Source organism: Urocampus carinirostris, chromosome 16 (assembly GCF_059441175.1).
Source record: "Urocampus carinirostris isolate Australia breed hairy pipefish chromosome 16, RoL_Ucar_1.0, whole genome shotgun sequence".
In the NCBI taxonomy this organism is placed as follows: Eukaryota; Metazoa; Chordata; class Actinopteri; order Syngnathiformes; family Syngnathidae; genus Urocampus; species Urocampus carinirostris.
In genome coordinates, this window is record NC_142364.1 from 6,848,427 (window position 1) to 6,876,250 (window position 27,824).

Here is a 27,824-nt window from a genome sequence, read left to right on the forward strand (position 1 = left end):
TTACATTAAAATTTAAGCATTTTCAAGGATTTCAAGCACCCGTACAAACCCTGTAATAAACACGTAAAACAGTATGGCGACTGGCTTGCTAGGTTGTTGGTGTTCCTCCGATGATGTCACAGTTCAGGCTAACATGACATGCGGTTTTCAAAATATATATTGTATTTTCACGACCATAAAGTGCACATAACAGTCTCAGATTTTCTTTCATTTGTGTGTGATGTTAAGCGGCGGACGTAGACCAGCTCGGTGGTCTTAGGCTTGGGCGCCTGCCCTGGGACTGGGAAGTCAAAGGTTCGAGCCTTTTTGTGTGAAATCTGTTTTTGTGAGATTGTTTACCTTTCAAACTAAATGCGACTTGTGTGCGAATCTTCCGTGACTTCTATACATCTCCTGTGCAAACGCGACAAGTGTCCCGCTTTTAACACGTGATGTCACATGCAATTCGTCCATTGTTCACGGAAGTACTCATGGATGCTAATGCCATAGCGTAACCAGCCATTTAAAAGTTATTGTGCTAGGCTAAACAGAGTTGTCCCCCTGAATATCAATTCAATCCAAAACTTCCCTTCAGTGCGGTATGGCATGTTGATCTCTATGCCACACTGAAGACCAAGGAAACCGTGCAGATTCGCAAGTAGTGGAAAGTGAAAAATGAACTCCGATAATTTTTTATTCGTGTGTAATCAATACTTCTAGTATTGACTTCAATCTAGTGGAAGCTAAAGCTCTTGTTGGTGATAGGAATGAGTGGAGGTGTTGTAAAAGGATAGTGGGATGTTTGGACGCGTTCTAAGGGAGGGGCAGGGCACCTGTATGATGCGGAGAGGGTAAACCAGTGAAAGCTGTTGGGCCCTGCTGTTGAGAGTGTGTTGTGTCACTCTGACCTGAGTGACATGGCCGCTTTCTAGTGTCCCGACTTATCCGGAGGGATAAAAGCATGACCGACTTGGGTGCCGAGGTGCTTAACTTGTTTGGGTGTTAGGGCATTTGGCTTGGCCATGGTCAATTTTTGTGTTTTTTTGGTACTTTTTCCCTTTTTTAGTTTCTTTGTTTTTGTGTACGTGTCTTGCTGTCGGTCACCCTTCTTGAGGGATATAACCAGGGTAGATAGATAGAAATCAATACTTAAATAAACCATAGTCAAATTAAGTTTTGCTACCTCTGTATTTTTAAATACACACACTTGTATGCCTGTCTCTTGTCGTGCGCCCTGCGTAGGTTTCAAATACAGAAGAGCAACCAGCTAAAGAGACTGCGCCTTTAAACACGGTGCGCCCTATGGTCATGAAAATACAATCAGGGTTGGGTAGGGTTACTTTAACTTGATTACTTTCAATGACTTTTGGATTACTCCAATACCAAATATGCTAATAAAAGACAAAAGAAACTAAATATGAACACAATTACTAAATTTTGTGCAGGCTTGGGGAGTAACAGAATTTATTATTATTATTATTATTATTTATTTTGTTTCTGTCGCATTTGATGTTAGTTTTGCCGGAGATCAAAGAGATCAAATCCAGGAGAGAAAGCTTACCACGTGTTGTGAGTCATCATTTGATTCATATTTACTTTCTTTTGTCTTTTATTAGCATATTTGGTATTGGAGTAATCCAAAAGTCATTGAAAGTAATCCAGTTAAAGTAACCCTACCCAACCCTGAATACAATATATCCATTTCATGTCAAAAACATGCACGTTTAGGAACTTGGAAATACCTTTAACATTGAACGTCATCTTGACGGTCCCCCATTCAGTCTCTTCCTTGGACACCAGCCGGAAGTCTACCGGAGAGCTCGGAGTAACTTGGGGAGCGGGGAGGTACCAGTTCTTCCTGCCAAAAAGTCACAGCTTTCAAACTGAGCTACGGTTTTGAACGGGTGAGGCGAAGGCCACGCACTTTCCCAGGAACTGGACGGGCAGGAACCAGGGGAAGCCGCAAATGGGGTGATGCTCGTGGCAACGGGTGCGCAAGCCGTCGTGGATCTGGGGCAAATGCGGCGTGACGTATTGCATGCCCGTGTAGTCGAAGCTGTTGATCCACACGCCCGAGTCACGGGATTCCACGCGGCCCTCCGTGTCGTAGAAGGTGCGCGTTGTGTGCTGAGGACCAAAAAAACCCAGACTCAAAATCAGACTTTTACAAATCCTGTGACAGGTTGGAAACCTTGTCTAAATCATAAGCCTCTTTTTCCACCTTCCCTGGAATTCTTTCAAACGTGTTAAACCTTAATGTGAAATCCTGACTCAACCTTCCGGAAATAATATTACAAACTCTCACCTCGAAAAATCCTACTGAGAAATTTGAAAATAACCATTTAAAATATGGAAGTCAAGTCATGTGCAGAGACCACAGATTATTGCATTATATGACACCATCCCCTGATCTAAAACCTACACGAGGGCAGGGAAAAACTCAAAAACCTCATGTTTACTTGTTTGGCCCTTAATCACAAGGAGTCTCAAAGAGCTGCAGAGACCACAGATTATTGCAAACTACAGACTATTATTACACCATCCCCTGATCTAAAACCTACATGGGGGCAAGGAAAAACTCAAAAAAAGCTCAAGTCAAGTCATGTTTATTTGTTTGGCCCTTAATCACAAGGAGTCTCAAAGAGCTGCAGAGACCACAGATTATTGCAAACAACAGACTATTATTATACACCATTCCCTGATGTAAAACCTACATGAGGGCAAGGAAAAACTCAAAAACTCAGGTCAAATCTTGTTTATTTGTTTGGCCCTTAATCACAAGGAGTTTCAAACAGCTGCAGAAGCCACAGATTATTGCAAACAACAGACTATTAATAAACACCATTCCCTGATCTAAATCCTACATGAGGGGAAGGAAAAATTTAAAAATCTCAAGTCACGTTTATTTGTTTGGCCCTTAATCACTAGGAGTCTCAAAGAACTGCACAGACCACAGATTATTGCAGACTACAGACTAGTATAAGTGTTTTAAGCCTAGATTTAAACAGTTCCAGGCTTGGAACCTCCAAGCTTCAAAAAGTTTGGGGACAACTGCTCTAACACGATATAAAAATCCCGACCTTGTGAGAATGTGTGTGCAACCTTAACCGACCTGTAGGAAGACCCTCTTGGGGCGGGGGCTATCTGGGTTCCCCGAATACGGGAAAAGGAGGCCGCTGGACACCAGCAGGAAGACGAGCGCAAAAGTCGAGCTTAGCCCCGCCAGGATCCACTTGGTGCTCCTCACCAAGTAGATAAAGTGGAGCTGCGAAATAAAAATGTGTTCATTAAAGGGACAGTGTGTAATATTTAGTGCCACCTAGTGGTTGATTTGAATACAAGACACAAATACATGAACTATCATATAAATGTCAATTTAGTTGCCGCCATGTTTGTATGGCATTGAGCACACTGGGGCTTTAACAAATGAAATATGTCGGCAAAAAAATAAAAACACTCACAAAAAAGGAGGAGAGGAAAACTGTGGCAATGGTAACGAGGGCGGCCAGGACCACCTCGGGTGGGATCTCGGTTCCACTGCGGCCCATGATGGGAGTGAAGATCTCGAAGACCACCCAGATGAGGAAAGTGATGTGCAGGTAGGGCAAAGCCAGGCCGGCTAGGTAGAAGACGCTGTACTTGAGAGACGCCCCTGAAATAGATTACACACAAAGCCAGTTTTGGAATGGATTTTGGGTTTGTCTCAAGAGGTTTTACACATCTTGAAACAGAAGTATTTGCTCGGTCTGTCTTTAAAAACAGCTCAAGTTCCTCAAGGTTTGATGGTGATCTTTCCACAAATGCTCTTTAGGATTGAGGTCTGGATTTTGGCTTAGTCATTCCAACACCTTTATATTGTTAGTGTGACACTATTCCATTGTAGATTTGGCTTTATGTTTAGGGTTGTGGTCCTGTGGGAAGGTCAACCTGAGCCCAATTCTCAGGTCCCTTGCAGACTCCAACAGATATTCTGCCAGAATCACCCCGTATAGGGCCCTATCAATCGTCCCAGTCCCTGTTGAAGGTAAGCAACCCCAGAGCATGATGCTGCCACCACCATGTTTGACAGTGTGGATGATGATTTCAGGACAATGTTCAGTGTCACTCTTACGTTAAATGTATCCTCATAGATATTATCAGATCAAATCTCACAGAGTGAAATCAAATGCTGTGAAGGATAGACTGTTGTCTGGAAAAAGGGTTTGTCTCTTTTGTTGAATTTTGTCTCAAAATATACAAAGTGGCTCTAAAAGTAAAATATATTTTTATAAATTTGTCTTTTTCGTGACCATTATGGGTCAGGAAGGATTCCGAACCCTCCACTTGCTCTTACTGATTTTTTCAAAAAGCATCATGCAAGGGTTCATCACCAGTAAATCCAATACAATATTAATAAAAAACGACAAGCAACCTCCCAAGTTTTAGCTCAGTTATGCAGGGAAACTACTGTATGTAGGGCCAAGCACGCAAAGTTCAATAAAGCAGCTGCATTATAAATATGAAAAGGAGATGAAAGTGGACTTGAGGACAAAACTAAGAAGTCAAAGATATTATAAAAACTAGAGTGACCAGAAGTTGTTGGCATGTTGGAAGGTCAACCTGTGGCCCAATTCTCAGGTCCCTTGCAGACTCCAACAGATATTCTACCAGAATCAGCCGATATAGGGTGCCATCAATCTTCCCAGTCCCTGTTGAAGGTAAGCAACCCCAGAGCATGATGCTGCCATCACCATGTTTGACAGTGTGGATGATGATTTCAGGACAATGTTCAGTGTCACTCTTATGTTAAATGTAAAATAAGGCCAAAAAGTTCAATTTTGTCTCATCTGACCGGATGTTATCTGGTTGGGCACTGTGTACGGGAACAGACCTCTATCTTTGAATTCGTTGGCGAGCAGAAGCTTGGCGAGTAGCGGGAAGGCCACCATGAGCATGGGCACGTAGGCTGAGCATAGGCCACGCTGGGTCATCCACACCAGGCTGCAGCACCACAGCAGCAAGCTCACGTCCAAGTACAGCTCGCCCAGTTCCACCAAGCGCACTCCCTGAACACAAAACATTATCAAATTTCCTGCACAAAATACACACCATTCTGTATTTTACCCCGGTAAAATATTTTTCAGCCGGACACCATTAGACGGGGAGAGATTGTCGTACTTCCCCTCTAATAATACCTAAAGGAGCTGTATGGAATTTGGAATGTTTTACTCCTTCCCGCCATCTCCTGGCTTATGTCATCATTGCAGCGGTAGTCAGCTCATTCATGATGCGCGTGCAAGTGCGGGCATTTCTTAGGCACGCTTGGATAAACTTCTTTTTTCATCTTTTGGGGGATTTGAGTTGGCATTTGGACTGTACAGTCTTTAAGACAGTCTTTTTCTTACTTTCACTATTTTCATGCTACACTGACAAATAGAAATAAAAGAAAACAGCAGAGATGAGCATGAATTGACTATACAGTGCCACCCCCCCACCACGCTATGACCTAATATGGTCTGCCCCTAAACAGCTTTATAAAAGGATAAATCCAGATAGGTACGGTAAAAAATAGAAGGCTCTTTGAACTTAGTTGGGCATAGTTAGAAAATACTTAATGGAGCAAACATTCTACTTTCAACTTTGCCTACCCACCCTACCTTTAAAATGGGAAATATTGGCAATAGCTCAAACTCCTCCCCCCATTTGACAACATTCTTTTTACTTAATTAAAACAAAGAACATTATTTTGCATTTTATGATTTATTTATAGGACTGAGGAATTAATATATATATATATATATATATATATATATATATATATTGCATTTTTAGGGATTCTGTGTTGGGGATCCCCTGGAAAATGTATGAAATTACACATTATTAAATAATTTGGTGCATAATATTTTATTATTTTTAATATATGATTAAAAATAAATATCTGAGGAGCTGTTTGGGAGCGAGCCAAAAGAGCCGGTATACTAAATAGAGCTGTCCTCTTGGGTGCACCCAGTACGGGGCGATTGCGATTCACATGACAACGCCACTGAGAGCAGGCATGTTGGCATCATTTTCACGCACTTTTTTAAGAATAAAAAAAGTCTTGACTTATTGTGTGATCTATAGAGTCACTTTAAAAACATGGAATTTGCAACAATTCTAAGCATTTCTCAAGCACTTCACCCAAAATTCAAGCATTTTCCTGACTTTAGAAACACAACCTAAAATTCAAGGATTTCAAGCATCCGTACGAACTCTGGATCAACTTTTCTAGCTATTGGGCTGAGTTGTTACCAGCGGCTACCCCAGAAATGAGTTAAGCTTACTTATCTTTTTATATTTTTACTTCTTCGCTATTTTGACATCATATAAATGATGGATTTCGTTGCTTAGTTACATAATCCCAACTGCTTCTCTGAAACGAAGCTTTCTCCAGAGGGAGCAAGCCAAACAAATGATAATTTACAGTTCAACTGCAGAGAGTTTTCCGAAGGAAGCTGGTGGCCCCCGACTTCCTGCTAGGAAGTCCTGAACCTCAAGACTAACATTTTAAAAAAAAAAGTCACTTAGATCCCACACAAATTTTTTCTACAAACGCAAATGTGTTTTGTGCAGTTCTATCCCTTTGCACCCAATTTCCACATTCTAGAGCAGGGGTGGGCAACTAATTTTGAGTCGGGGACCACATTGGGTCCTGATTTATTAATAAATATATATACATCTTTTTAATTATTTATTTATTCATTTTTAATAAAAGTTTCATCAAATTGGTTTAAAATCTTCATTTGATATTTAGTTTTGTAGTATTACCGTAGTTGTATTTTGTTTTGTATTTCTGCTGTCAAATTTTTGTTGTATTTCGGTAGTATTTTTGTTATTTCTGCAGTAGTATTTAGGTAGTATTTCCATATTAGTATTTTTGCTGATATTTAAGTAGCATTACTCAAGTTTTATTTTTGTGGTACATTTGTAGTATTTCCATGGTAGAATTTTAGAATTACTGTTGTATTTTTTGCAGAATTTCTGTTATTGAAACTTCTATAGTAGTATTTTTGTCGTATTTCTGTAGTTTTATTTCCCTAGTAGCATTTTGTAGTATTGTATTGCTGTAGTGGTATTTTTGTAGTATTTCTGTAAAAGCATATACTATTTCCAAAGCAGTATTAATAGTATTTCTTTAGAAGTTTTGTAGTATTTCCAAAGTAGTCATATATTTTTGTCGTATTTATTTAGTATTTTTTTAACATTACTGTAGTTGTATTTTTGTAGATTTTCTAAGGTAATATTTCTATATAATTATAGTATTACTTAAGTGGGCGGCATGGTGGCTGAGTGGTTAGAACTTGGGCGGAACAGTTCTGAGGTCATCGGTTCAAATTCAGCTACAGGCCTTCCTGTGCAGAGTTTGCATGTTCTCCCCGTCCTTGCGGGGTTTATTTACAATTGTCATATTTTGACCAGTTTTGTTTGGATGGCTCCTGATTCAACAGTCTACCAAGCCACATCGAGCCCGCGGGCCGTAATTTGACCACCTCTGTTCATTTTATGCAGCCGGAGAGACAATGTTAAGAGAAGCAATCAATGGCCGCCTAGCTAAAATCGGTCTTATGACGTCTATAGCCATCTTTGGCAGCCTAGTTAGAGTGGGTATTTGACGTCTCTACTCGTCAATGGAAGCCTAGCTAAAATCAATCTCTTAACATCTACAGCTGTGTAGAACAACACAGTTAAACTGGATCTTTGACGTATAGATCTGTCTTTAGGAGTGAATTAGTTAAGCAGACTTGTTAAATTTTCTTTCTTTATTGTGTGGTCTATGTCTATCCAGTCAGACTGCTAGGAAACAATTCCAAGCATTAACTACAACTTTCTAAACCTTGAAAACACAACATTAGAATCAAGCATTATCAAAGATTTCAAGCACCCGTACGAACCTTGCTAAAATGTCTCACCCTGTAGTAGAGGTTCTTAGCCAGCGTGTGCACCAGCACCAACTTGCCGGTGGCGACGGATCCGTAGAGGCACACGGCGGCGTAGAAGTGAGTGTACCAGAACATGGACCGGCCCAGTAGCGTCACCAGCACGGCCACGATCAGAACCGACAGGAAGGCAGCGAACCAACCGAGCAGCGCCACGCCCGTGGCACACGCCAGATCTCGAACGTAGCGCCCCCCTGTGGAGCACGGACGGAGTCGGTGAAAATTAGTTTCAGGGAGTGTCGGCAAACTGGTGGAACTGTACAGTGACCCAGGGTTTCTACGGCTTAAGAAGTTAAATGTAAGACTTTTTAAGACTTTCAAATGCCTTTTGAAATCAAAATTAAAACCAAGTTAAAAAAGAAAACACAACAACAAAAACTACACATATTATCATTATTCGGCCAAACACCGTGTCACAACACAGTTCAGCATACAAGTGCATACCTGTCAAACTCCAGGGCTCCATGCCCGTACAAACTGTCGTATTTTCCCGTACAAAATACAAAATAATCGTACAACATATTTTTTTATTTTCGGAATGATGCATGATGGGAAATCCCCAGGCGGCAGACGTATGCGACTGACAAATTTGCGTTTTTCCGTACAGATTTCAGTGTTCTCGTTTGCCCGTGTCCCTGCGTCCTAGACGCATCATTTTTGCTGGGGACGCATAGTCTCGAATCAACGTCCCCGGGACGCAACCTTTTTGACACAAAATTGACATTATTACCCGATTACTTTTTTTTTTTAACAAAGATTTATCGCACTCCAAACTTTTCGTCAGGCAGATCCGCCATTGTTGTTTTGGTCTCGCGATTCGAGATTTCGTCTGCACGCCGATCTCGGCAAACGAGATTTCGTTGCTTCGAGATTACGTCATTGTTGTGGTGCTTGTCGTCGAGTGAAGGTTAAGTATGCCTCCGAAAAAACAGTATTAGGTAAAAATCAACACAATATTGGTCATTTATCAGTGTCAGTAATAAGACGAAACATAATGCAGAGAGTGATAACAACGGCAATAATTCCGGCAAGGAAAGCACGTGTGTTGAAGCGAACGATTTGACGAAAGAAAATAAACAAAAAGAATACTCCTAGCAAGAAAAGGCCTTTTCTGCCAAAATGGACTCAATTATAATCCTGGTGACGCTATTAGGAGGATGATAATGGAGGCTACATGTTCTGTGATGCGTGTACCCAGCGTGACAAAAAAACTGGATTGCATAAATCATTTCGCAATGCAAACTTTCAGAAAAGCACATTGGATCGGAACCACAACAATGAAAACCACAAATTAGCTATGGAAATTCCGTTGCTGCAATTGGACCTTGAGAAGGCATTACAACTGTGGCGGGACAGCAAACCACGAAGAATATATGAACTGAAAACCTGAAGTGATAACTGCCTAGTATTACCAATTAACTGTGATGATTAAAACTGCATGAATATATAGACTAATATTTCAGCAATATTATTTTGTATAATGTACAATATTGTTGTGAACTGAAAACTCTTGAAGTGATAACTGACGCTTGGGATCATATTAAGGTGTGGCGCTCCTTGATTGTATTATCAATAAACGATGATGATTAAAACAGAATGAATATATAGATTTATATTATATATTTGTCGCCGATTTACAATTTCAATATAACACTAAATTTTGGGGACCCATAGATATCTGTTGGGACCCATAGATTTTTGAACATGCGAGTCCCTGGGACCCATCACTTTTTTAACACTGAGATTTCCTTGTACGTCGTACTTGTCTTAAAATGCATAAAAAACCTACTTTGTACGGCAAAACCGTACAGGTTGACAGGTATGCACACTTGCGGTGGTAGCAAAACTGAGTTTGGTTGTAGTTTATTTAAGTATTGATTAGAAAGTAAAACACACTGATAATAACTTGTCTAGGTTCGCATTTTAGCTTCCTCCACTTGCGAAACATCGATTCATTAATCTTCAATTATCTCTCGGGAGGCTGGTCCATGTTCTTCCCCGTAGTGTAGAAATCAACACACCATGGACGAAAACATGCATGGCATTCAATGGAGGGAAATTGAGGTTTTGGATTTGATTTATATTTGGGGGGACAACTCTGTCCAGCCTCCGGTAGTATAATAAATCAAATTTTTAGAGAACCTACAGCATTAGCATCCACGAGTGCTTCCGGAAACAATGCATTGCGTGTGACGTCACCTTGTCCTGTTTAGCGCAAGTGGGACGTGGTGGCATTAAGAGATGCATAGAGGTCACAGGAGATCACACCCAATTCACATTTAGTTGGAAAAGCGAACAATCTCAGAAAAACATCGGATTTTACCCAAAAGGGCTCAACCTGTGACCTCCCAGTCTCGGGGGCGGGCGCCCAAAACCACTAAGGCCACTAAGCTGGTTTATGTCCGCCACAAAGGGCGCACCACACAATAGGGCCCACCGCACAATTTGAAGAAATCTGAGACTTGTGTGCGCCTTATGGTCGAGAAAATACAGTTTTTGTGAGTTTTTATCCGCAGATTGCCCCACCAGGTCATCCAATTTAATAATGGGCTTCTTGATTGCTTCTCTGATTAGTTTTCTCCTTGTTTGGGCCAATAGTTTAGAAGGACCAGTGTCTGCTATCACAGCCTTCCGAGCCCATCACAGAGCAGGTGCATTTAAACTGAGACTCAATGACACTCTCGTCATTGTTAGTCATTTAGATCAACACTGAGTCATTCTGAAGTCTTCTAGGAAACTTCGGCTGAACTGAGTAAACAGGGGGACAACACATACTTTTCCTTTTTTTCGTTATAAATATAAAATGTTGAATTCATTTGGTTCCACTTCACGGTTGTGTCTCACATGTTGTTGATTCTTAGAAAATATTGTCATTTTTTAGCTTTAAATTTGAAGCCAGAAATGCGGCCAAATGATAAAAAGTTCTTGAGGTGGGTTAGGGGGGAAAAATACTTGTGCTATTCTCTGTATTTAGTTTAAATCACTGAATTATGAACAAACCCACCGCGATTGGCCGGCCGAGAGGCTTTCTTGGCCAGGTAGATGAAGGTCGCAATGGCCACCATGTAGTTGAGGATGGTACCCACGCGGGCCGGGTACGCCACCACGGCCAGGCCCAGCACATCAAAAAACACCATGTTGCCGTGGCGATACTCGCTGGAGTCGGCCAGCTTCTCTGACATGAGCAGGTTCTTGAGGACGGCCAAGATGTTGTCACCTAGGCAATCAGAATAGCAGATTGGTTTCATTAGAATAAAAAGGCAACCCTCATAAACCTGGTGGTTTACATTTCTTTTAGCTAAATACAATTGACCCCCCAAAAATACTAATACAAAATAATACCAAATGAACAAAAACGTGTATAAACAAATGAATCAATTACATTTATGTCATATACCTAAGAAACGCGTGATTCACCTATGGGTTTAACTATATGGGACACATTGATAGGCACCTATATCCACACACGGAAGGATTGTTCCCCCGTAAGTTAGCTCAATTTCGACACAGGAATATTTCCTGAACATGTAAATATCCCATCAAGAAATGTTGTACTTATCTTTATACCAATTTCTAGCAACCGGACAAAATCTGTTTCTGCATAATTTCTTATTTATAATGTTGTTTTTCTGAGTAAAATAGAAAACAATCCTTAAAACGATTTTCTTGTGGAATTCCAAGAACAATTTCACACTTCCACAATCAAGAAAATTACTTGTAATGCATTGCTAAAATCTTAATAAACAACACTGAAATAGAGAAATAATCTTTACAATGAGAATGTGTTTATAGTAAAAAAAATCAATGCATTTCTTTGTTTGCACACATGTATATAAAGTAGTATTTTAATAGAAAAAAAATACAGATAATTCCTCATTTTCTCTTAGTATTTTCAAACAATCTTAAAAGAAGAAAATATTTGAATGGAAAAGTATAAATATTTGATAAAATAGGAAAACAATGAGTGAATTATTGAATGGTTTTTAAGCGTGTATAAAAAATGTAAAAAAAATGTATTTTGAAAGCTGCATATATTCAAAAAAAGAAATACTATAGGTAATTTGAATAGAAAACAAATAAATATACTAAAACAATGAATAACTATTTTAAAACATGTATGAAAAACAACTATCAATGAAAAAATCTATTTGAATATAAACTAATGAACCAATTCATTTTCAAAGATGTATGAAAAGGAAAAAATAATGTTATTACATATTTAAAAAATGCATTTTCATAGATTGTACAATAAAGTAATTACACAAAAACAAAGAATAGTAAAGAAAAAGAACTACAAAGTGCACAAAATTGAAAATTGAGAAATTCTGTTGAATGAATCTAGATTAAATGCCGTTTTGCAAATTATCTGCTGACCAGACCAAAAAAAAACTTTATTTCCTCAAATAAAGACCTTTGCACTCATTACTGCCACGCCCCAATGGATTGTGGGCCGCATTAAATGAATGCACGTACATGAAACAAGTTTCGAAAATCACCCACTTTGAACTTGTTTTCATTGTTGTAGTTAAATCATTGAATGATTTTCTTTGAAAAAGGAATTCAACGAGTATTTTCTGAGGGGGGGGGGCTGGATCAAATAAATATTTAGAAGTCTCTGTTGTTTTAACAGCCAAATATTAAGTCACACCACCCGCATGCTCCCATGCTTAAAGCCCTAACAAACACACAATGCCCTTATTGTTCTCATGGCGGCCATTTGCAATGCTGGAAAGTTTTGCATTTTGAGCATGTGTGGTCCTACTCCACTTGCAAGGCTGACAAAAGGGTGACCACGACTGTATTACCGTAATTTTTTTATCTATGAGACGCACCGGATTATAAAGCGTAACCCCAAAACAGTATTTTCCTTTTATCTATAATGCATTGTATTTATTATATTGTTCTCTAGTTCTGCCATACTTAACATATTGTGCAGAGGTCTGGGGCAATAACTACAATATTTGACTCCAGCCCCTTTTTATCCTCCAAAAACGTGCAGTAAGAACCATACACAGGGTAGGATATCGGGATCATACTAATATTTTATTCCTGCAGTCCAAATGATTAAAATTGGATGATTTTGTAAAATTGTAGTAAATTCAAAATCCCAAAGGTGAGAACTACCAGGAAAAGTATGTGTGTGTCTGTGTGTGGAGTCGCACTTTGGAACAATTTACAAGACGAGATCAAACAATGTCCAACTATTCACCTGTTCAAATATAAATGCAAAAAACCATTACTGGCAGAACACAGAGATGAAGAAAATGGCATATGAGTGATTCTCAAGATTGGAAATACTGCGTTCACAACTATAGTTGAGCTTGTTGTTATTGTTACTATTATTATAACTGTTATTATTGCTATTGTTGTTATTATCATTGGTGTCACAATGATATTTAATGACTAGTAGGATTATAACGTTAATAGATGGGTACTACGATGATTAGTGTATAAAACAGCTGACTATTGTTATTATTATAATTGTTGATATCTGACCTATGTAATATGTTTATCCGTGAGACTGTTATATTAGACACAAGGGGAGCTATCTGTAAAATGTACTTAATAGGGAAGATGAAGGGGGTAGGAAAATAAGCGTCTGTTTCTTACTACCCCTTTTCGAACATGTTATTTAACATTATTTTTGTTGTTAAGTCATGGTTTTTGTCCTGTTTTTATTTTATAATGTTCGAAATCAATATTTCATTCATTCATTCATATTTTTTCATGTAGTTTTAATACATAAGGCGCACCTGACTATAAGGCGCATAGAAATTAAGACCACAGTAGGAGCTGACGTGTGTATTTGAGTAAATGCGAAGATTTAGCAGTCAATAATTGCCTCTGACCATGATCGCAAAACATTTAAGCAACAGGAATCGAACCCTTTACTAGTAGACCACCAGTGGTAAAGATGATATACAAAAAAAGCATTAGAGCTCATCTCATTAGCAAAAAATGTTTACTCATGGTGCCAGAAACATTTATTAGCATAATTCATTCTGATGTTTTTCCACTTCTTCACCCGTGCATCAATATGGTTGCAGTTTATTATGTAAATAGTAAATCATTTGTTTAAATACACAATTAGAATATAGAAACAAGAATATATCCTTTACCAGACAAAGAGCTTTTGAGGCTTTCATATGTCACAAAAACAAAGTAGCGTCATCAAGTTTGTTTTTCAAGAAAAAAACAAAAGCCACAGAAATCCCCCGCGGAGAAGAGAAAATCCACAAGGAGCGCCACACCTTAATAAGATCCCAAGTGTCAAACTTCCACTGAGAGTATAAGACTGTAACAAAGTAGACCAGAATTGCAGTACACAAAAGTAGAACAATATTAAAGGATTTCCCCTTTCAGATTAAGAGCGCAATTTAGAGAGCGTCTGGCTAGCTGCACACTAGCATTTGGTAACATCGACTTGAGCCAGGTCTTCACGATGGTTAAAATACAATTGTTCCCACTGGTTGAAGCTCCCGGTCATCTGTTTCATGGGTAATGGATCTGGCGTTGGTGAGATACAGGCTCGGCAGGGGTGGCTTGAGAGTTGTTAATAGTAGCCGTGGCAGTAGGACTTAAAGCTCTTTCAATGCCGCCTCATTTGATTCCTGAACCCGATAAGAATCCATGGAGCAGGCGCTGGTGCTCACCATTTTTTGCACTCTTCTGACTTTTCTCCGGTGTATGATATAATTGGTTCAATTCTTTCCAATGTAGCAAGCCGCTAAAGCTAGCTGTCGCCATGCTTCTCAGTTTGTTTTGGTAGATACATCAACTTGTGCGCACAATGACTGACATGCCCACCCAACACTCACACATACAAACTGCCCCTGGTGATAGCATTTGCTGTGTGCTGTCTGCTCAGAAAACAATGACAATGAAGAAAATTGAATTCAAAATCTGCAGAGCAGTGAACCAGTGATAACCGAAGCGAGAAAAAAACCTTGTATGGTATGGTAACGCATACCAGGGTTGGGTAGGGTTACTTTTACTTGATTACTTTCAATTACTTTTGGATTACTCCAATACCAAAAATGCTAGTAAAAGACAAAAGAAACTAAATACAAATATGAATGAAATGACTAAATTTTGTGCAGGCTTGGGGAGTAACGGAATACACGGCAAAAATGATGTTGGCAAGCTGTTTGGATTTATTTGCATTTTGTTTCTGTCGCATTTTATGTTAGTTTTGCCGGAGATCAAAGATCAAAGCCAGGAGAGAAAGCTTACCATGTGTTGTGAGTCATAATTTTATTCATATTTAGTTTCTTTTGTCTTTTATTAGCAAATTTGGTATTGGAGTAATTGAAAGTAATCAAGTTAAAGTAACCCTACCCAACCCTGACGCATACCTATAATTACTGTGTGCAATACCATTCTTATCCACCGTATTCTGAATTATATAGGCTCACTCAATTTCAAATTTCCAGGCAAATTGAGATTTGGAGTTGGACCTTTTAACCTGGAAAATACTGTAGTTTACGTTCTCCCTCCTCCCCCTATAATTCACGCAAGGGCAAATAAAGTACACGTATTGGCTTGGCGTGTGCTTTTGTTAGTCCCGTGTGCTGACAGACCGGATTGTCTGCATGGTGTAAAATCATTCAAGCTGCAGGTAATGGAGTGCATCTGAGGCTACTACGTTCACTACGAGTGCATCGACACGCCTTCTCCATAAAAAGATTAGCTGCATACCTGCTCTCTGGATGGACCCGGTGAGGATTCTGTCGGCTGTGTCGAACTCGGTGTGGTAGATGAAACCGTTCTCGATGAAGGCCAAGTCAATACCTGAAAAAAAATTATATCATTTGTTTAAATCGAATCGCAGCTGTTCAAGCTTTTGGAGCGAGGGTGGGGAATAACACGCCAAACGAAAATGCTCATCTATTTTATTTTATCAATTACCGTAAATTCCGGACTATAGAGCGCACCTGATTATAAGCCGCAGCCACCACATTTTAAGAGGAAAACCGATTTTGTACTTACACAAGCCGCACCTGTATATAAGTCGCATGCGCCCACACTAAAAAAATGAACACAAACACAAAATTAACCCAGACCCGAATTTAAGTCCCGCGATTGTAACTAAATATCCTTCATTAAAGTACACACTCCAAAAATCACAGCCGGCAAAATGAACGGAAAATGATACCGATACTTGAGGTTTGATGCAGACCTGCAGAGTCCGGGTCCCGTTGAAAGTAATCCAGGGAAAAAAGTGTATATTTCCAAAGGTTAAGGGTGGGGAAAAATATGTATACACTATTCTCCGCCGTGTCCACAAACACTCACCTTTACCAGTCCCCACTTCCTGTCAGCCCACGTTTGTTACGCCCCTTCTTTTTAATTCGCCCGTCCAAAACATATCAGAATAAGTGTCCAAAATAAATACAAATAAATACATTACAAAAATATACAGTTACAAATACATATTATACATGGTTACACATATTTACAAAGAAAGACAGTACACCGAGAGAGTTTTCAAAGCTTTAATAATGATAATATAACTTTCATCCGGGCAGTTAATGGTAGCAACACACTAGCAACACGCTCGCAACACAGTAAACGGGTCTGATAAAAAAACATACCGTACTTGTAAAAATCACGGAAAACCGTCCTTATCTTCCTCCTTAGAACTGAAGCCATCAAAGTCGTCTTCCTCAGTGTCGGAAAGAAACAGTGTCATATAGACGTCGTCCCACGCTCCCGCAGCCTCACTCGCGCTGTCACAGATGGGTGCAGTGTAGCCGGCTTTTCGGAACCCGTCGGTGATGGTGGATTTTTTGATGCTGCCCCACGCTGTCAGGATCCACTGGCAGACTTGCGAAAAAGTTGCCTTTCGCATGCGGCCAGTTTTAGTGAAAGATTTCTCGCCGCTAGTCAAGCCAAGAAGTTGCAGTCTTCCTCGGCGCATATATTCCACCGGTCTAAATCTTACCTTTTGTACTCGAGCGACGCTGGCGGCCGTTAGAAAAATTACATAAATTGGCCGCATCACTGAATAAGCCGCAGGGTTGAAAGTTTGGGGGAAAAGTAGCGGCTTATAGTCCGGAATTTACGGTAGTTGTTGCAGCCTTAATCATTTCACATAATTTTTCACATAAGGATTAGTCGGAAAATAATATTAACACATTATTATATCATTTCACATGTTATTTTCACACCTAACTACAAGAGGGCACTCTAGTTATGCAATCTTTTGGCTGGTGTGGCTTATAATCCGGAGCATACTTTTAGTCTAGAAAATACAGTAGAAAAATTAACACAGGATAAAGGAGCATATTTTCCGGAGTATGAGGCGCACCTAAAAACCCCAAATAAGCCCAAAATGTGAAAGTCTGCCTTATACTCCGGTGTGCCTTTACATACCAGAAAATACAATGGATATAATTCATGCATAGTTGCAATCAAATGATACTGCACACGGTAACTGTTTTGCCTTTGATGAAAACAAAGAGTGGTCTTCCAGTACTCTCTTGCGATATACAGTACAGTACAGACCAAATAAGTATTTGAACACTCTGTTCTCCGACTTAAAAATCATGGAGGGGTCTGAAATTTTCATCATAGGTCCATGTCCAATGTGAGAGAGATAAACTAAAAAGAAAAATCCAGAAATCACAATGCGTGATTTTTTTAACGATTTATTTGTGTGATATAGCTGCAACTAAGTATTTGAAGACCTGCGAAAATTAATGTTAATGTTTGGTACAGTGGCGTTTGTTTGTTATTACAGAGATCAAACGTCTCCTGTACTCTTTCACCAGGTTTGCACACACTACAGGAGGGATCTTGGTCCACTCCTCCACACAGATCTTCTCTAAATCAGTCAGGTTTCTGGGCTGTCGCTGAGAAACACCGAATTTGAGCTCCCTCCAAAGATTTTCGATTGGGTTCAGGTATGGAGACTAGCTAGGCCATGCTAGAACCTTGATATGCTTCATATATATACATTTATATATAGGCTAGTTTTTCCTTTTTCTAAACTCGTTTCGCCTTTTTGGAGCACCACATACGTTTCAAGACCATCATATCAGGATGAGGAATGAAAAACTTTTTTTTAGTTATTCTAAAGCATTGACTACACAAATCTTTAAAGGAATTATTTTTACCGTTTTTGATATTTCAATAAACTTTATTCAAGACACAAAACGAAACCTCCCGGACCTACGGTGTTTTATTTTACATCGACAGAAGAAGCTGGAATAGAACACAAATCAAAATGAGAATAAGTAAAATAAAGAAAAATAAAAGCTGGGATCTTGACTGGCATCACTTAGATAGAAAAACCATGTTGGCTTAATTTTCGCTCTAGATAGAATTTAAGGCAACTGGGCGGGATTGTAATTTGATAGAATTGCCTCTTAAAGTTACACCAACCAATACCTAGCACCATGAGATGGACTCCCACTGCTCTAGTCGGCACCCTGAGAACTAGTTGTCAAGGCAACCTGGAATCTTCCTTTGTTCTACAAATGTGAGGAAACGCCTAGACAGAATTCTGACCCTACGTTGAATGTTGGTGCTAACTTTGTTCCCATCGTTGCTTTGTGTGTCTAAAACCAAAATACTACTACAAAAATACTAGAAAACTACACAAAAATTACTACAGAACTAAATATCAGATTTAGTGCTTAAAACCAGGGACATAATATATTATTTTGCTTTCATTCTGAAGGCTGGATTCAAAAGCCTGTGGGGCTACATGTGGCCAGCCGGCTGTAGTTTTCCCACCCCTACTGTACACGCCAAGACCCATTAAGAAAATATTGTTTTGCAGGACATTGATCCATTATTACCTGGGATGTTACCAAAATCCCTGTAGATCCGGAAATCCGTGTCAGAGGGGATAATGCCGCTCTGAAACACTTCCTGGCCCACCACGGACGCGAAGGGGTGCTTTGCAGCTTCCACGTACGCTTGGACCAGCCACGGGTTCTCCGGTCCTGACGGAACCAGACGCAACAGAGACATAGGAGAATTTCATACATAGCTGTCATGTTTGTTTCGCTACTCGGTGTGACATCTATCAAATTGGGCGTTTTAGGTATTTACAATTTGTAAAGCATCATAAAACTCTGTTGACATGCACGGAGCAGTTTTCTTATGTTTTGTTTTCTCTGGTCTAGAATAGAATAGAATATACCTTTTTTGTCATTGTTACAAAATGTGTTGAACATATTGTGACAACAAAATTTGACGTGGCACTCCAGTTTCACATTTATGAAATGAAATGAAATGATTTGCATTTATATAGCGCTTTTCAAGTCAATGACTTCCCAAAGCGCCTTACAATGTGCTCCACGTTTCCCAATAGCGGCCTTGTATTGCAGCCATGTAAGGCGCTAACTTGCTTATTGGGGGTATTAGGGGTTCAGTGTCTTACCCAAGGACACTTCGACATGTAACACGGACGAGCCGGGATTCGAACTGGAATCCCTTGATCCCAAGACGAGCGCTCTACCTCCTGAGCTACTGTTATATGTGGCCATGATTATAGATAGTAACGCATCTTATCAACCCTTATCTGCAGTTTATTAGCGCGTCGAGTTATGAGGCGCACCTTCAAATTTCTGGCCAATTTGGAGTTTTTAGTTGCGCCTTGCAGTAGTAGTCCGGAAAATACAGTAATCCTTTTTTTTTGTATTTATTAAACTTTACACTTAATCTTAAACTCAAGTTTTAGAGACGCTTACCTGTCTGGAAAACCACCTCCTTGCCTCCAACGCCAGCGGCCTCCAAGTTAATGAAGGCTCTCACCTGCTTGGCCCAAGGGTGCTGAGTGATGAACCCATGACTGGCCTGTGCAGGAAAAAAAAATTGAAAAAAGGCCCAAAACAAAACAACGACCCTTATGGTACCTGCAGGACATTTTCTTCCGCGCCGTTAAAAAGGAAGATGACGCCGTGGCGGAGAGGAGTGGACATGTTGGCGAGCGAGTGGAGGACTTCCAGCATGACGGCGCAGCTAACGGCGTCGTCGCTAGCTCCTACAAAAAAGCAAATATCAAGAAAATACAAGTCTTAGTACTGCAAATTTCCTTTTTATGCTGCATTGTTACTAGCCAATCAGACCAACAATGCTGCTAGCTTGAAGCACCGGTGTCTAATATTTGACCACTAGATGGCACTGTATTGTCTAATGCGAACGAAAACCAGTGCCAAATGTGCAAAACATAGCACAACTTGAAACACAATAAGACGACTCATCGCAAAAAAAAAACATTGTTGCAAAGTATTATGGATTGATAATCAGAATATATAAAAGAACAACACTTCAAAATTAAGTTGATTAAAAAATCTACTTATCATATTTCATTGCATGTATATGACATCGCTGTTGTCCATCTGCCATCAGTGTGTACTTGTATTGACTCATCTTCATTCATGCAATGTTTGCGTTGCGTCGTCTGCTACAAGCCACGTGAACTCCTCTTTCCACGATGCTTTTAATGTACGTTTACGCTTTGTAGCGTCATACATTTTGTTAGCTTATTTTGAATCTTTCTTCTGGGGCTGAGGTTTTGGCTCGATTCCTAACCACTTATCCATTTTTCTTGTGTTCTCTGTGCGTCTACTTCGGAAAATGATATGAAAATGCAAAACCTTATAACGCTCGGGAAATTCCGGATGCACGAAGTTATTCGATGCGGGCTTCTGATTGGCTGCGGACTATGTAAATTGCCAAACCAACCGAAATTTCCAAACCAAACAAAGATTTTGAAATAGAAATAGAGCAAATGTTTGATTTGAAAAAAAAAGGAAAGAAAAAACAAAAAATATTTTTTTCTTTTTCTTGAAAAAGTTGTCGGCCACCCGGGTGGAGGCGTTTTGTAAGTTGTACGCCCGACGTAAAAAATGCACGCCCCGGGCGTTCAGGCAGATGTTGTTTCAGACACTGCATATAATTTTATACTGTACTAAGAAAATCACTTTTCAGTTCTTCGGTTCTATCATTAAATATGTACATACAGTATTATGTTTATACTGACTCCTACAGTACAGTTTTATGGCTATTTTTCCTCTTAAATACAGAAGGTACAAATCCAAACTTGGGTTTAATGTTTTTTAAATATGACTGAAAGGGCGATGTATTCTTTAAAACTAAATTCATCAACAAAAGAATTGCCTATAGCAGGGTTTCCCAGAAACCACCATTGCCTTGCATATATAAATGGAACATCAGAAAATGCATGACGAAATTAACAGCACAGTAGTTCACTTATTTTTGCAACAGAAAAAAGCTTAATTCCTCAGAAACGATGACGTCCTTGCATCTAAAAGTCGCAGTGGTTGCTTTATCTTGGCACAAAAAAAAGCTAAATTTTTCAGAACACTTTTTTTCATGCCCAAATGTCTCCAGTACCATTTCAAGAAGATATCGGGTGTTTCATATATTTGTATCCGAGATTTACATATGCATTCTTTTTATCTTGCATGTGCATTTATCAAAATATTTCATTGTTAGATCATAAGTAAATCCCAAATATATTTGTGGATCTGAACAATAAGAGTGTAAATAGTTTTGAGACAAATCTCTCCCCATATAGGAGTTGGGTAAAAATGACTTATATGTAGCTGACATTTTCAGTTGCAGGAAGTTCTTCCCATTATAATTTACCACTGGGAAACGCCATCTTAATTTTTTACATAGGCTATAATAAATGTCCATAACTGATACGTAATCCTTGCACTAATGCACATTTCATAGTGCCTTGTTTAGGAGTAGCAATTACCTTTACTATTGGGTACAACCTGAAGGGGGCGATGACTGCTCTTAGGACAATGCCATATAAACTAATGCCAGCCATGAGGCAAGAAAAAATGAAATAGCAGAGCGGGGCCATGAAAGAGCAGAGGCAACCTTATTTCTAAGCATCCATTATCTGCACCGCTTATCCTCAGTAGGGTCGCGGGGGTGCTGGAGCCTATTCCAGCTATCTTCAGGCAGTGGGCAGGGGGACGCCCTGAACTGGTTGCCAGCCAGTCCCAGGGCACACAAAGACAGGCAACTCACTCGCTCATTTACACCAAGAAACAATTTGGACCAGCCAATTAACCTGACATGCATGTTTTTTGGAAGCACGGGGAGAATATGCAAACTCCGCACAAGAAGGCTGCGGTAGCTGGACTTGAACCCTAAACCTCTGCACCGTGGGTCTGCGCGACCCATCCGCCGTGCTGCCCCATTTTTAAGCAGACTTGTGTTCATTAAATGCGTGGTCTACCAAGTCAAACTGCAGAGAAACATGGCAACAATTTCCGGCATTTACAAATTTCGAGAACTTTTCGAAAAGACAGCATTCAAATTCAAGAGTTTCGAAGCATTTAAAGCACCCGTACAAAACCTTGTCAGAAACTATGATGACCCTGCATGAAAAATTAAGTGGTTTACTTATTTTTTGCACACAAAAAATACTTTAACGCCAAAACAGAGGATCTCCTTTACAGTTTGCCATCCCCGAGACGGATAAGCGGCGCCGGGCCCTCCGATGCTCAAGGGCAGTTTACAGTGACTTCACAAAATGAGTACAAACAAACGTGGGAATGTAAGGGAGGAGGCCGTGAGTGAAAACATTGCCAGGAATGCGTCGACCTGCTGGAGCTTCGGCTCCGGTTGCATTGTGTTGATGGTGGCAGGAAAGAAGAAAAAGGAGGGGGCTTATATGTATGCCATGAGGAATGAAAAAAAGGCATGTGATGCAGAAAGCAAGACTTCTTATTTCGATTTTCTCTCTTTTTTAGAGGGTCATGCGCTTGGGATTTGCGGATTGAAAGGTTTTCTGTCTGTCTGGGCTGGTGCCACCGACACCCGCGTGAGTGCCGTTAATCCTTAGCACCCCCCGAAAAAACTCCAGACCTCAGACCAAAAAGTGAGAAAACCAAAACTAGGCTCCTGTCTAGCACACATGTGTCAAACTTGTGGCCTGCCACATCATTTTATGCGTCATTCGAGACAATGTTAAGAAAAGAGCTAATTCACCTCATTCTGACTTGCAGTTTTAAATATGTCCACTGGATGTCACCAAAGGCAGGAGCCGCTCACAAATTATTTACTATAGCTGTATTTGCTGACTACCATTAATCAACCAGAGAACACTAAGGAAACACATCCCAATGTTATTTTACCTAAAACACAAGTCACAGATGAGGTGTTTAAGGCAATCTCTCTCTCTCTCTCTCTCTCTTTCTATTATATATTTCTATACATATAGATATTGTTTTTAATGGCACCTGGGTGTCTTCTCAGACGTTTAAATAAGTTTTAGCTCCCAAAAAAAAATAAAAAAAACACGAAAGACTTAAACCATGAAATCAATCATTTAGATTTGTCATTTTCCAGTCTCCTTGAGTTTCCCCGAGTTGAATAAACTTGAGTGGAAAATAATTTATCCGCGATTTTTATTTTTACAAATGCAGTTGATTAACACAACAATAGATTAAATATTAGTGAAGTAAACAAAATTAAGGAAAAAACCTTAATAATCTTTTGATCATCAAATCTTACACCCATGAATCAAAACGTCATTGTGAGCCTCTGAAAATACCCCCAGCCCTGCAAATAAGACAGACTTTCAATGAAAAAAATTTACAAGTCCCGCCCTAGTGCGAATGTTTTTTCGACCATGTGGGCCCCTGAGCTAGAATGAGTTTGACACCTCTGGTCTAGCATGAGGGTCACCAACCTTTTTGAAGCTAAAAGCTAGTTTGTTACTAAATAGCGAGAAGGGCTACCATGTTTTCATGCATTTCTTAAATAGAATAGTCTATGTTCCGGTCTGGAGCCTTCACTCTGAAAATGCTGGTCTACTAGTGATCCCAAGATCCAAGAAGAAATCAGCTGGTTCCAGAGCGTTCTCCATTCGGGCCCCGGTACTGTGGAATGCTCTTGCCCCTGAGATTCCATCTGCAACCTCAGTGGTAGTGTTCAAATCTTGGCTTAAAAATGAAATGTTTAAATCTAATCTTAAAACACACTTCTTTTCTATAGCATATGAATAACCTATATTTTATGTTGACAATATCTGCTTATTATTTGTTATTGCAACATCCATTGGAGCCTGGTAACCTCATGTGCGGTCCAGTCCCTTCTTATGGTTTCTTCATTCTCCTCATGTTGAGGTTTTTGGGTTTATCCTTTCCCTAATCTAGGTTTTAGATCAGGGGATGGTGTCATAATAGTCTGTTGTTTGCTATAATCTGTGGTCTGTGCAGCCCTTTGAGACTCTTGGTGATTAAGGGCTATAAAAATAAACATGACTTGACTTTTTGTCATTGATAAAAAAACCTAGTTTGCTAAGAGATTACACAAAAGGCACTTGAGGAAAAAAAACTATTGTGTTATATATAGCTATGTTGTTACTATGTTATTATGTCATTAACATGTTGTAATTACAAAACGTGGGATTATAATAAAATCAGTCAACCACTAAACAACAGGCAAGTTAGAAATAAATGTACTAGTAGATCACAATGAACCATCCCTGGTGAGTGGTTTTCAGAACCAGTCCATGGGCTACTGAGATGTGTTTAGGGGCTACCTGGTGCCCGCAGGCTCCACGTTGGTGACCCCTGGCCATATATTTAAAACAATGTAAAAAATTCAAGGATCGTCTCGAAGAAAACTATTTTTTTCTGTCAGGAAATCCCAACGGTGTCACTTCCTGCTCCACACCTTTGCCATTTCCCTTATGACTGTCAAGAAGCGTGCAACCAATTCCTTTACAAATGCCAAGGAACAAAAAAAATTCTCAAAATGATTTTTTTCAAAAAAGGTACAAAGACCAAACAGACTCGAGTCATTCTTACCTAAAACCGGTTTTGTGGGAAAACTCATTTGGATCAGATAACAATGCAAATTTCCAAGCTACGAAACAAGGGTCACCAACCAACTTTTGGTTACTGATAAGAGCGAAGGGAACCAGTTTGATTGCATTGATGAAAATATCAACTTATCATATTAATACTTTGTAGTTGTTATGTTATTACCAGGTTGTAATGTTAGTGGGGAATATAATAGGTTCAGCCAACCACTAGAACAGGGGTGTCAAACTCATTTCAACTCGGGGGGCCACACGATAGAACAAACATTCTGTTGAGGGCCGGACTAGTAGATGAAAGAGAAAGAAAAAGAGAGATAAAGACATAAGAGAAAGAGGGTGGGAAAAGGAGAGAGGGCAGGACAAAGAAAGAGAGCGTGAGAAACTAAAAAGAGAAGTCGTGAGAGAGGGGGAAAGAAAGGGAGCGGAAGAAATCCAAAGAGAAATAGAAAGACAGAAGGAGAGAAAAGAAAGCGCGAAGGGTAGGAAGAGAGAAAGAGAAAAGAGAGAAAAGGAAAAAAGGAAGTTAGAGCAAAAGAAGTTAAAAAGAAACAGAGAAAGAGACAAAGAGCAACAAAGGAAGAGAAAGAGAGAGACACAGAGAGTGAAAGAGACAGAGAGTGAGAGAAAAGGGGTGGAAAAGAGTAAGAGAGAGAAAGAAAAATAAATACAAGTACAGTGTCTTTGTTCGAGGCACCTCTCTTTGGCAACATCAAGTTGACATATTTCAACCTGCAGCTTGTTTTTCTCTTGCGCTTCTCTGAGTGTTGTCTCGCGGGCCGGATTCAATCCCTTAGCGGGCCTTATCTGGCCCGTGGGCCGCCTGTTTGACACCTGTGCACTAGAACATGGCTCTCCAACGGTTATCAAGCTGGAGCTATATTTTTGTTATTAATTAGCAAAAATGACAAAGTTTGATATACTATTATATATTTCAGAAATAACCACTTACCATGTTACTACTATGTTGTTACCTTGTTATGACCAGGTTTATTATTGGAAGTAGCCTTAAATAGACTCAGTCAACCACTAAAATAATCCTTTTACAAGAAAATCACAATGACCCAACACAGGTGAAAAATATTCTTAGGAGAATTGATGAAGTATTTAAAGTGGGGGCAGGAAACATGGGGCGCTCTTTAGTGGGTGCCAGGCACTTTTTCAAAAATGTTTGATAATGGAAAACTTCTGTAGGGGGACAAACATGACACGAACATTCTTAATGTTTTCCAATGAATTTAGATATACACAGTATACATATATATTTTTTGTGCAATATGGCTCTTTCAATATTTTGAAATGCCAACCTCTGATTTAAAGGGACTTTAAGTGTTATTATTTGATGACTGGATTGGGGTACTGTGTGGTGCAACCAACCAAACGTGCTCAAAAGCACAAGGGACAACACAACCTAGAGACCCAAAGTGGCCAAGCCATGTTTTGTTTTTTCGGGAACGGTAGTAGCAAAAGGGCGGACAATTATATCAGCTCCCTCTAATTGAGGCTCAGGTTATGTTATCCATCTGCCCATTATCTGCACCGCTTATCCTCAGTAGGGTCGCGGGGATACTGGAGCCCATACCAGCTATCTTTGGGGAGTGGGCAGGGGACACCCTGAACTGGTTGCCAGCCAGTCGCAGGGCACTAAGAAAAAGACACCTCACTCTCTTATTTACACCTAGGGACAATTTAGACCGGGAAATTAACCTGACATGCATGTTTTTAAAATGTGGGGAAAAAACGGAGCGTTTGGAAGAAACCCACACAAGCAGGGGGAGCACATGCAAACTCCACTTAGGAAGGCTGGCAGCTGGATTTGAACCCATGACCTCAGAGCTGTGCTGCGGACGTGCTAACAACTCAGCTGCTCTGTCGCCCCTCAGGTTATCATAAATAAATGCAAATGTCTTGGCTGAGTATTTGAAAAATAATCCCCCTTATTTGATAGTTTGTGTATTTCTGTAACATCGAGAAGGAACTTAATAATACACACACAATTTAAGACACTAATCATGTCAATCATTTTTTTTATGACAGTTAAAGATTACATTTCCTAGAAAATCACAATGACCTGGTACTGGTAGCTATGTTTAGAAAAAATACTGTGTTATAACTGTATTGTCACCATGTTATTACTAGGATGTAATTATTGAAAGTGGGTTAAAATACGTTCAACCACTTCAACACAATATAATGAGAAATCAAATTTCCTTGAAAATCCCAATTACCCGTTACTGGAGAGTAATATATGAAAAAAAAAAAGCTTATTGTGTTATTTCCATGTTGTCGCCATGTTGTTAACAGGTTGAAATTGTTGAAAGTGGGTTAAAATAGGCTCAACCACTTCAACACAATACAATGAGAAATCAAATTACCTTGAAAATCCCAATTACCCTTTACTGGTGAGTAATATATAAAAAAAATAAGCTTAATGTGTTATTTCCATGTTGTTGCTATGTTGTCGCCTTGTTATTAACAACAACAAAACATTAACATTAATTATTGAAAGTGAGTTAAATACTATGAGGACTCAAATTTCCTAGAAAATCACAATTACCTATTACTGGTGAGCAATATATTTTAAAAAATGAGCTTATTGTGTTAGTTCCATGTTTTCACCATGTTATTAACAGGTTGTAATTATTGAAAGTGGGTTAAAATAGGCTCATGAGAACACAATGACTATGAGGACTCAAATTTCCTAGAAAATCACAATTACCCATCACTGGTGAGTAATATATTTAAAAAAAAAAAGCTTATTGTGTTAGTTCCATGTTTTCACCATGTTATTAACGGGTTGTAATTATTGAAAGTGGGTTAAAATAGGCTCATGAGAACACAATGACTATGAGGACTCAAATTTCCTAGAAAATCACAATTACCCATCACTGGTGAGTAATATATTTAAAAAAAAAAAGCTTATTGTGTTAGTTCCATGTTTTCACCATGTTATTAACGGGTTGTAATTATTGAAAGTGGGTTATAACAGGCCTCAATCACTAGAACACAATGACTATGAGAGATCAAATTTCCTAGACAATCACAATTACCTGTTACTGGTGAGC

At 39.5% G+C, this 27,824-nt stretch overlaps 1 protein-coding gene across 1 annotated transcript in view; it reads right to left on the reverse strand.

The window, feature by feature from the left end:
- The window catches only part of ermp1 (endoplasmic reticulum metallopeptidase 1), a 46,075-nt gene that overhangs the window by 10,471 nt on the left and 7,780 nt on the right, over positions 1-27,824 (reverse strand). The window contains exons 3-13 of the mRNA XM_088355561.1: positions 19,802-19,929; positions 19,637-19,742; positions 18,740-18,886; positions 15,633-15,725; positions 10,939-11,151; positions 7,908-8,128; positions 4,850-5,024; positions 3,441-3,631; positions 3,092-3,244; positions 1,904-2,106; positions 1,722-1,837 (exon numbers count right to left, since the gene is read on the reverse strand). Of these exons, the coding sequence (XP_088211687.1) occupies positions 1,722-1,837; positions 1,904-2,106; positions 3,092-3,244; positions 3,441-3,631; positions 4,850-5,024; positions 7,908-8,128; positions 10,939-11,151; positions 15,633-15,725; positions 18,740-18,886; positions 19,637-19,742; positions 19,802-19,929 (1,746 nt within the window). The remainder of the gene's footprint in view (positions 1-1,721; positions 1,838-1,903; positions 2,107-3,091; positions 3,245-3,440; positions 3,632-4,849; positions 5,025-7,907; positions 8,129-10,938; positions 11,152-15,632; positions 15,726-18,739; positions 18,887-19,636; positions 19,743-19,801; positions 19,930-27,824) is intronic.